Raw genomic sequence first — 10,523 nt, forward strand, 5'->3', positions numbered from 1 at the left:
GGCCCCTGTGCTTTGCTTAGCTTAGCTTGTTCTAAGTAGGTGCTTTAGACCACTGAGCCATCTCACCAGCCCCTCAAGCCAGTCTTGAAGTAACGCTCTTACCTCAGCCCCCTAAGTAGCGGAAACTACAGGCATGAGCCGCTCCGCCCACCCCAATCTCTCTTTTTTTCTTTAAATGTGGCTATTAGAATAAATTGTAATTACATATATTTGGCTCCCATTGTACTTTTATTGGGCAGTGCAGTGTGAAGAGGCATGGACTATTATTATCTGTATTGTAGGGCAAAGGAAGAGGAGACACAGAGAGCTAAAACAACCTGCCCAGTCACACCAAATCACACAGCAAGGGATGTAGCTCAGCAGGATGGTGCTGACCACGCACTCAGGAGGCCCTGCGTCCTTTCCCCAGAACCAGGGCAAAAAGTCATGCAGCTGACACAGGCCCAGAAGCTCAATCTTTAAACTTGGTAAGAATGACTACTAGCTGGACATGGTGGCACACGCCTGTCCTCCCAGCACCCGGGAGGCTGAGGCAGAAGTACCTTTGTGAGTTGGAGGCCAGCTTGGGCTACACGTGAGTACAAGGTCAGTCTCAACTACCTATTGAGACCCTGTCTCCAAAACAACAAAAATAAAACAAAAAGACCCCAATGCAGCCCTGGCTGAGACAGGAATGGTGAGGGGAGGAGAGGAGGTGCCTGGGCTCCGTGTCATTTTAATACCAGGCTTTCCAGTACCCACAAGGGCCCCAGGAGAGCCCAGGCCAGGGGGGTTACCTGAGATTCTCCCCGCCCTCGGTGCACTGGAAGTCCAGGCCCTCGGGCTGAGAGCTCACAAAGGTGTGCAGGTGGGACAGTTCCAGGGCGCTCCAGATGTCCTTTTCCGAGTACTGGTGGAAGGGGTCCAGGTTCATGCGTAGGGTTCCTGAGAACAGGATGGGTTCCTGGAGATACGACAGGGCCTGAGAGGGGCAGCTCTGGCCCCACAAGCAACCCCGGGCTCCCAAGCACAGAGCACAGAGGGGGTTAGAGTGGCAGTGTCTCCACTTTGTCCCCAGTGGTCCCTGTCCTGGAGAAAGACAAGGGCTGAGGAGAGAGAAAATGGCCTGGGGGAGAGTGATAACCCTGGCTTTGCCATTCACTAAGCCCTCTGCTAGCAGGAGCCAGAGCCACTGATCTCACTCCAAAGTGTCCAGTCGGCAGAAATATATACACCAAGGAGCCAGGAAAAGCACCAGTAATCCTGAGCCTTGCAAGCAGAAGGCCAGGATGCAAGGCCTGGGGACTGGTGGCTGGAGGGGTCCTTGCTCCTCCCTATTTGCTGGCCCAGGGCCAGGTGGCTCCTGGGTGGCCCGGTTTCCTGCTATGCAGTTTGGTCCCTCTCTAGTCTCCAAGGCCAGTGTCCTTGGCTTGGTCCTCAAGCTGCGGAACAGCAGGGAGCCCCCCCACCGCGATGTTGCGCGTAGCCGGATTGTGGCAGGCTCGCACCTGGGGGATGATGGTCAGCTTAGAACGCAGATCGTGGAGGCCAATGTCTGCCACATTGAGGCCATCGATGATGATGTTACCCTCTGCTGCTTCAAGGATCCGGAACAGGCAGAGGGTCATGGATGATTTACCAGCTCCGGTACGGCCCACAATGCCCACCTGTGGGAGTGTGGGAGGGGCTGTGAGGGGAAGCTGGGGGCACAGGGACCTCTCCAGGTCTTCCCTAGTGGCAGAGATGGCTCCCCAGGCACAGGTACCTTCTCACCGCCGTGCACACGAAGATTCAGGTTCTTCAGCACCAGCTCTAGGCCAGGTCGGTATCGCACTGAGTAGTTCTGGAACTCGACCTCACCTTTCAGGGGCCAGCCTTCCTGGGGACGACTGCCCTCCACCACCCAGGGGGCCTGGCAGAGGGGGGCATGGATCTCAGCAGGGTGGGGCCCTCCCTAGCTCTCTTTTAAGGTCCCCTCCCTCCCCATCACTGGGCCCATAGTCCTTTCTCTCTTCGTTGCAGTGCTGGGGATCAAACTCGGGGCCTTGTGCTAGCTAGGCAAGTGCTCCGCTACTGAGCTACCCCCCAGCCTTAGCTCTCTGATTTGTTTTTTTGTGTTATGGACTGACCCCAGGGCCTTTGCCTTGAGCTATGTATCCAGCCCCTTTTCTTTATTATTTAAAATTTTGACATTACCCAGGTTGGGGTTGAATTTATGATGCTCCTGCCTCAGCCTCCCAGAGTGCTGGGTGACAAGGGCTCAGCACCATCTCTCTCACTTTTTCCCCAAGAGCTGCTCCAGAACTTCCCATCCTGTCCCCTCCCCCACTCTTCTCATGCCCCATGCTCCTGAGTGCTGCCCAGCCTTCCCTAGCTTCTCCTTCCCTCACTTTAAACCATCCATCGTTACTAAATGGGACCTGGCATCAGGCAGTGGGACACAAGTGTCCCCTAGGAGACAAAGTTCTTGCCCCTGGAGGTCACATTCTAGCCCAGGTGTTAGAACACATAAGCAACTCTATGTAACGCAGAGACCAGTGGGTGCTGGGCTGCCCTGGGCTGGTCAGGGTGGGCTTCCTGGAGGAGCTGCTATGGAGTAAAGCCCTGCAAGGAAGGACAAGGCATGTGGGTACCTGGGCACCAGGACAACAGGTGCAAAGGCCTCCAGGTGTGTTCTGAGGCACAGAGACAAAGGTGAGAAGCAGCAGGCAGAGCCAGGGATGACCCATGGTGAAGGGACTCATGGGCCACTTTCAGGTCTATGGCTTTACCCCGAACGAGATGGAAAACCATCAGGGCCAAGTACAGAGCACCAGCAAGATCTGGTGCATTTTCAAAGGAGGAGTAACAGGAGGGAAGAGCAGGCTGCGGGAGGAGGACAGCGGGCTGCGGGGAGCAGGTGACATCAAGGATAACGAGACAGTTGACAGAGCATGTGTAGAAGATAATTTAAAACAAGTTCACGACAGAGGAGAGCAGAGAACTGGGGCAGCGGGATGCAGGGGGCAGGGAGGGCGGATGTGTGAGTCTGGAACATTTGCGCACATGGATGGGACTCATCCGACAGAGGGAGCAAGACTGACAGAATCCAGTCCTGGAGCAGCACTGGAAGAGTGGTGTTTAGGGAGAAAGGAAGATGGGGTTTGGGCACAGAGACAGGTTAGAGCTCTGGGGGCTGGCAGGCTGAGGAAGCTCATGTCTTCTAACCCAGTTTTGCATGGGCCGGAGTGTCAGGTAGGGTCACCAGCTGAGCACAGGGAGGAAATGGGCTGAGGACAGAGGACGTTCAGAAGAGGTTGTTCTGAAAGCGGGAACAAGAGCTTCCTGGGTGAAACAGGAGCTTCCTGGGCTAAACCCGTGAAATATGGTCACTGATGTCCCCTAGCCAGCTGTTCTATGCAAGTCTGAGGGAGGACAAGAGGGCTGGGGTGGCAGTGTTGGGGAGAAGGGCAGAAAGTAGGGGAAGGGGTAATTAGCATTCATGTTGGGGGCAGAGAAGCTAGGTCTGCTGGGAGGAAGCTGGAGGAGAGGATGGAGAGACAAAGGTATGTCACGGGCATCCCAGCAAGGACAGAGTTCTGGGGCCACGCAGGATCTGGAGCTTGTGGGGTATGGGGATGGGATGAGGCCTACAGTGGGGTGCGTGACACGGAGTGCTTAGAGATGGTACTGCTTCAGGGCATGGGAGATTTGGGGTATGAACATGGCAAGGGGCAGTGGTGAGGGCACACACCAAAGGGCACAAGGCCCTACCTGGGCTCCTCGGACCAGCCTGGTCCCTTTCACTGCAATGCTCACCTGCCACTCCTGCATGCCACCATCTTCCCTAATTGGTCAAAACCCACCCATCTTTCAATCTCAGCATGCTCCCTGCTCACTCCAACTGCATGATGTCCCCTCTCTGCCCTCCATGGGTACAGCCCCTTCCAGCTACTGTCCACAGCAGAGCCTACCACAGGTCTCACCCTCCCTGGAATGAATCTGCTGAGGGGATTGTCTTGCTCAATCTGAGCCCTTTACACCTCCCATCGTTAAACTCTGGCTGATGCCTTGAGGACTGAATGGTAGGATGAGTGGATGGACAGGTGGTTGGGTGGTTAGATGGATAAAGGGACAGATACATGGATAGATATGTGGTTGGATGGGTGGTTGGATCAATGACTGGCTGGATGAAGAACTACCTAAACAGCTGGCCTCAATGTGGGGGATGGTGAGATATATGGAGCGTATATCCTCTGTGATTCCAGATTATCCCAGGACTCACCTCGGTCTCCGTAACTGAATACTCCTTGACTCTCTCCACAGCCACAATATTAGACTCCAAGTCTGACATCATTCGTATTGTCCAGTTCAGCGCTGTTGTCATCTGGCCAGAGAGACCAGGTTAGGGCAGGGCCTCCCCCAGCAGCAGTGTTGAGAAGAGGTCCATCCTTGCTCACATCCCCAGCAAGGACAGCCTAGCTGACCTGTGACCCACAGGCGTGTGGACTGAGGCTGTCATCACAACTGTGCCTCAGGCAGCGACAAAGTAGACTTAATCAAGGACTGCCTCACACCTTGCTTCTCAACCTTGAATACATTAAAGCCTCCCCAGAGAGTCTTGTTAGGGTGCAGCTTCCCATTCAGTGGGTCTGAGGAGGGACCTGGAAGTCTCCGTTCCTATCAAGCTCCCAGAGGACAGTGGGTCCCAGCCCAGGGACCACCTTTTGTGTCCCAAGGAGTCTCGGTAAAAATGCAGATTCCTGAGCAACAACCTAGAGCAGGTGAGGTATAATGTAGGTTTTTAACAAGCTCTCCAGGCGGCCCATGCAAGTGAGTGTCTGAGAAGCCCGGCCTGCTTGGTTTGCCTTTTGTTCAGCAAGAGCATTCAGGATTCAAGCCACCTGAGGCATTAGCAATTCACTCTGCTTTACAAAAAATTCTATTTGCGGTTACATAAGCCTTTGGCAATACAGGCTGTTATCAGAATGACCTGCCTCACCTGCAGCCCAGGCACCTGTCACCTGATCTATATAAGTTGTTCCTTGGTAACGAGGGGCCCTCCAAAGATTTTAAAGCCACAGACATTCAAGTCTCTTACCTACAGTAGTGTGATGTTTGCAGGTAACCTCTGCACACACTCCCATGCGCTTCGAATCATATCTAGATGACTTAGAACACCTGACACAATGCCTACACGTTCAGCATCATACTTGCCACTGCAGATTTAAGTCTCACGTTTTCGGGGGAAGTGTTTGAATATTTTCCCCAGATAGTTTTCATCTGCGGCTGGCTGAGTCTCTGGATGTAGACCCCACAGGCACAAAGAGTCACCAATATTTTCTCCTGCATGTACAGAAAGTATACCTCGGCCCTACACTCTCCTGCGGCCAGACCTCGGTCATGTTGACCTACATCTTGCCCAGACGCAACAAATTCTGTTTGTCCTTTAGAGATGACCTCCCCATTGCTTCTCCAATGATCCAGAGTGGGGACACTCCCCTGGGTGTGTCAGTGTTCCCTTCCTTCCACCCAAAGGCCTTACCAGCTCCTGCTGGTACCAGTCTCCCTACATCTAACTCTGAGTCCACGGTGCCTGAGTCCAGAACCTGCCCTATTCCCATATTGAGCAGAAAGGGCACCCAGTTGGAGCCCTGCTCAGGGACATGGCCCCCATATACCTGTAGGGCATAGGACACAGAAAGGCCCACGAGCCCTGGATTCAAGCTGTTCCTCCCAATCACCGCAAACAGGGCAGCGAAGAGCACCACGCAGTTCCCCACAAACTCCACGTTGACACCCAGCCACCTGTGGGGAGGAGGCAGATGGGGAGGAGATGGGATAAGACACAGGAAGAACCTGCTGTCCCTTTAGGCAGACAGCTGCCAGAAATCCTGGAAGAGGAGGCATCTGACCTATTGGAGGCGATATAAGGGTAGCAGCTTTTCTGGTTGCTGTCCACCTTCTTGTCACTGAGGGCCCTGAATTCCTCAGTGCGGCGATAGGCCCGGATGACGCTGGCGCCAGTCACTGTCTCCGAAAAGTGGGAGTAGATGGGTGAGCGGCTGACTGACTCCAGTCGCTTGAGCTGCCGGGAAGTAGCCACATAGAAACGCTGGTGGAGAAGAGGAAAGAGCTTTGGTCAGAGCCCTGGAAGCACCAAGTCCATCCTGCCCATCCTCCAAGCTGTCCATGAGGCTCTTCCTCCCCATGGGGTCTTAGCATCCTCACGTACACACATGCTACCCTTGCTCTCTGGTCAGCTTCCTGTCTGTCACACCACTTCCTGCACAAAGCCCTCCCTGATTCCCTTTCAGCTCCTGCCTGCCTGAACTACTTCCCAGGGGCTGAGTGCCTGGATCCCAAGGCCAACCTCAGCCTCTTAGGTAGTGAAATGCCCAGCTCTATCTAGGACCCTGGTAATATACTGAGGCAAATCATTTTATAAGACGTCCCCAAAAATGTAATTTTGTATCCTTTTTCTGGAAAAGCCCTTCTACCTCAGTTGTTTCGGCTTCAGCCCCTCAAAAGCATAATTCTTTCTTTAGTTTCTCTCTTAGCCCTGTGGGTCCCAAGATGGCAGTGGGCTGTCGGGCACTGCCTGGCCAAGGCCTCAACCTCTGGGGAATGCCACCCTCACTTGTCACCAAGCCTGGACACGGGCTATATCTGCATGTTAACAACTCATATATGATACAGATACGTGTGTGTTCAGATATATATGTAAACAAGAGGAGGGATACTGCACCCCAGCCTGGTAACATTTATATTAAAAAACAGTCCAGGGCCAATCACAATTTTTTTTTTTTCTAAATACTGTGACTCGGACTCAGCATCTTGCGCTTGTCAGGCAGGTTCTTGTGCTGCTGAGCTATATCCAGGCCAATCACAATTAATAAGCATGCATTTTATGCTCACACTCACAGGATGAGGTGAGTTTTAAGAAACTGCCTTTTGGCCGGGGAGATGGCTCAGTAGAATAAGCGTTTGCCTGGCAAGCACAAGGGTCTGAGTTCAATCCCTGGTTCTGCAAAAAAAAAAAAAGAAAAAGAAAAAAGAAACTACCTTTACAAGGGAATTAAAAGGAATTTTGAGGAAGTAACTGATCACTGTTCCTAACACAATGCATCGCACTCTACAGTAGTAGTTCAGCAGCCTACAGAAGGACCCTGCCCACATTCAAGCCCACCCACTAGGAGCCTAGAGCTAGAGCTCCGCCCACACCCGAGCCCCGCCCACGCCCGAGCCCCGCCCACACCACGCCTAGGTACCTGTACAAAACCATAGAACACCGCCAGAGGCAGGATGACCAAGATGAAGAGCGGTGTGCTGGCCACGATGATCACCACGATGGAGAATGTAGTGAATAAGGTATATAACAGCATGAGGATAGTGGGGGTCAGAACCTCATCGATGACATAGATGTCCTTGGAAAAGCGGTTTAGGATGCGGCCCGAGGGTGTTGTGTCGTAGAAGGATTGCGGGGATCGCATCTTGTTTTGCAGCAGCGCGTTGTGCATCAGGTATGCAGCCTGAATGCCTCCCGTGGCCATTGTGAAAGCCGAGAGCATCACCAGGACCCCTGTAGGGGTGCAGAAGGCACAGGGTCACCTGGGTGGCAAGGTGGGCCTGGAGAGGCAGGGGCATGGCTGGGGGCGGCACAGAGCCAAAGGACAGGAAGGGACATGGCCCCTGGTTGGGGCAATTCACCTTGCAGAATGCCCAGGGCGGCATAAACTCCCAACCTCAAGGAGGTGTTGTTTTGCCTCCCTTCTGTCATGGCCTCATTGGTCCAAGCGCTGAGCCACACGTTGGCCCCGATGGCGGCTGCACTTTGGCCAGCATACAGCAAACAGATAGCCAGCGTGGTACAGAGGCCCACAGCCTTGGCATAGTCGCAGAACACGCTCAGTTTCACCTGCAGGGAGTACCCATGGCAGTTGGGGACAGAGGACTCCATGAACTGCTGGGGCCTGTGTGTGGCTGCTTGCGTCCGCCCTACTCACAGTGCCAGTCTCCGCCTTCTCCTCCTCGATGAGCATCCCAGTCTTCTTTGCTTTGGTCACCTGCATGGCCTTCTCTGATATGCTCTGGTGTCTCCGAGGCACAGGCTGAGCCTGGCCCTCCCCATCTGAGGACATGCTGCTCATCTGCCTGGGGAAGCAGCAAGTCAGACTCAGGCAAGTGGCCTCAGACACCCCCCAATACAGTGTCACCCTCAGGGTGTGAGGATCAGGGGGACACCCACCCTCGCCCCACTGCCAGAGCCCTGGAGTCCTGCTGCAGCCTTGTAGGAGGCTGGGGGCTTTTTCAAGGCTCACCTCATGAACTGCTTCCGGACCTCGGACAGGCTTACAGGCTCGGTGTCCGTCAGGTCTGTGTGGGTGCTGAGCGTGTCCTCAATCAGCAGCACCTCTTCGTCTCTGTCTTCCAAGACTGCAGAAGGGAGAGCAGGATACACAGTGCTGCCCATCACTTTGCACCCAGAAAGACAGCATGAAACACTTCCTCCAGAGCCTATGGGACCCAAGTGTCAAGGCTGAAACTTGGGCACTGGCATCAGACAGGCGAGCTGAGGTCCCACTTCCTGGACGTGTGATCTCAGGCAGGCACAGCAAAAGAATAGTCACGGTGCCTGGCTGTGGCACCTCTGTGAGGACCAGTGGGCCCTGCAGGGGGCATGCCCTTAGACATGCTCAAGGCAGTGGGCAGAGAGCTCAGGAGAAGTCCTGTGAGCCAAGCCCCAATCTGCGGTTGGGAGCCCTGAGAACAGGCAGATTTTATTTGCTCTCGGTTCTCTGTCTTTCAGCGTCTGGAGCAATGCCTGGACATAGTCATTGTTCAATAAATCTTGGTTGATAAGTAAATGTTTTTACTAAACACTTGCCCATTCGTTAAACAATTTATCCATAAAGCAGCCTTGGGCCTGAGTCCACGGATCCTTTTGACAGAGGGAAGCCAGACTCTGAGGCCTGGACTGCTGAGCAGGTCGCACTGGGAGGAGGAGGAAGTGAACTTATCTGATCCAGTTCACTTGCCCTTTGGTGACATCTGCTCTGTCTGTCACATAGAGGGCCTGGGTTTCCCACAGCCTCGGGTGGGGGAGGGGCAGACAGGGGGTGGGGTTCAGAGGGCCCAGGGGGGCACGTACCCATCCTGTGGTTCTCCAGCTTCTCCTCCTCCTCCTCCTCACTGAAAGTGTAGTTCCGGAGGAAGTTGGCAAAGCTGCCGTCATGCTGCATCAGGGCCGAGTAGGGGCCCATTTCCGACACCTGCCCATTGGCCAGCACTATGATGAAGTCGGTCTGGGGCAGGAAGTTGATGCTGTGCGTCACCAGCACCCGAGTCTGTGGAGAAGGCAGCAGGCTCTGGTCTCAGGGCCCTCGGGGTAGGCTGGGGAGCACGGGTGGGGATATCCGTGACTCACCACAGGCTGCTTAGCCCCTCTGGGGGGCGTGAGTCCCAGGTCTCACCTGAAGCCCTTGGCCTCCCACCAGTTTCCTGCTAGGGCACTGAGCTTGCCCTGGCCCCTGTCCTGTGGCCTCACCTTGCCCGCTAGCACACCCTCTGGCCCAATCACATGGTCAAAGATATGTTTGGCCACATGCGAGTCCACAGCTGACAGTGGGTCATCCAGCAAAAAAATGTCGGCGTCACTGTAAACAGCTCGGGCCAAACTGACCCGCTGCCGCTGGCCTCCAGATAGGTTAATGCCCTGGAAGGAGGAAGAGGAAAGTGCTGGATCAAGGGGGCATGCAGGTCTAGGGGGACAAAGAAATGTGCAGGCCCACAGCAACACAGGCCTCTGGATCTACATTTCCTGAGGCGCCCAGTTGTCTGGGAAGCTGAGGGCAACCGAGGAAGGGACGCTGGCTCTCAGAGTCTTCCTGGACAGCTAGGCCTCTTCTCTTGCTTTGCTACCCTGCCAGCTGGTGGCCCTGGCCAACCCAGGGTCTGTGGACAGGTGAATGGGAAGTGGACGGTGATAGATGGTACCCAGCCTGAGAAGCACGAGACGCTAGCAGGCAGCGCATGGATACAACTTGGGGACACTGTGCTACATTGGATAAACAGGTCATAAGAAGACAAGGGCTGTGTGAGTCCACCTACATGAGGCGCCCAGAGTAGCCAAGTTCCAAGAAGCTGAGGAATGGGTGATGGCAGAGGAGGAGGACTGACTGTAGTGACTCTCCAGTGGGGACATACTTGCAGTTTGGCAAGATGAAAAGGTTCCAGAGATTGTTGTGTAACTGTGAGTGCGCATGATGTGACCAAGCTGCGTGTTGAAAGCTGGTGGGTGGTACAATTTATGTTGTGTGGACTTGGCCTCAGTTAAAAATAAACTAAGGATCCAGGCATGATGGCACATGTCTGTAATCCCAGCACTGGGGTGACCGAGGCAGGAGGATTGCCATGAGATTGAGGTGAGCCCCAACTACTTAGTGAGTTACAGTAAAATAAAATAAATGAAAATTAAGCAGGGCATGGTAGTCCATGCCTGTGATCAGAGCACTCAGGGAGTTGGGGCAAGATTTTTATTTAATTGAATCTTTTTTTAAAAAAAA

General features: G+C 54.1%; 1 protein-coding gene across 2 annotated transcripts in view; it reads right to left on the minus strand.

Moving 5' to 3' along the window:
- Window positions 1–10,523, minus strand: part of Abcc3 (ATP binding cassette subfamily C member 3) — a 44,501-nt gene that overhangs the window by 3,532 nt on the left and 30,446 nt on the right. Inside the window, exons 18-29 of one of the 2 annotated variants that reach the window (XM_023718179.1) lie at window positions 9,506–9,673; window positions 9,110–9,305; window positions 8,280–8,394; window positions 7,965–8,112; window positions 7,669–7,876; window positions 7,230–7,540; window positions 5,874–6,073; window positions 5,640–5,766; window positions 4,244–4,345; window positions 1,745–1,891; window positions 1,488–1,646; window positions 777–943 (exon numbers count right to left, since the gene is read on the minus strand). In XM_023718179.1, the coding sequence (XP_023573947.1) occupies window positions 777–943; window positions 1,488–1,646; window positions 1,745–1,891; window positions 4,244–4,345; window positions 5,640–5,766; window positions 5,874–6,073; window positions 7,230–7,540; window positions 7,669–7,876; window positions 7,965–8,112; window positions 8,280–8,394; window positions 9,110–9,305; window positions 9,506–9,673 (2,048 nt within the window). Of the gene's footprint in view, window positions 1–776; window positions 944–1,487; window positions 1,647–1,744; window positions 1,892–4,243; window positions 4,346–5,639; window positions 5,767–5,873; window positions 6,074–7,229; window positions 7,541–7,668; window positions 7,877–7,964; window positions 8,113–8,279; window positions 8,395–9,109; window positions 9,306–9,505; window positions 9,674–10,523 lie in introns of those variants that run through there. The other variant, XM_023718180.1, reaches the window with a different exon arrangement.

Source organism: Octodon degus, unplaced genomic scaffold, assembly GCF_000260255.1.
Source record: "Octodon degus isolate 3935 unplaced genomic scaffold, OctDeg1.0 scaffold00056, whole genome shotgun sequence".
Lineage (NCBI taxonomy): Eukaryota > Metazoa > Chordata > Mammalia > Rodentia > Octodontidae > Octodon > Octodon degus.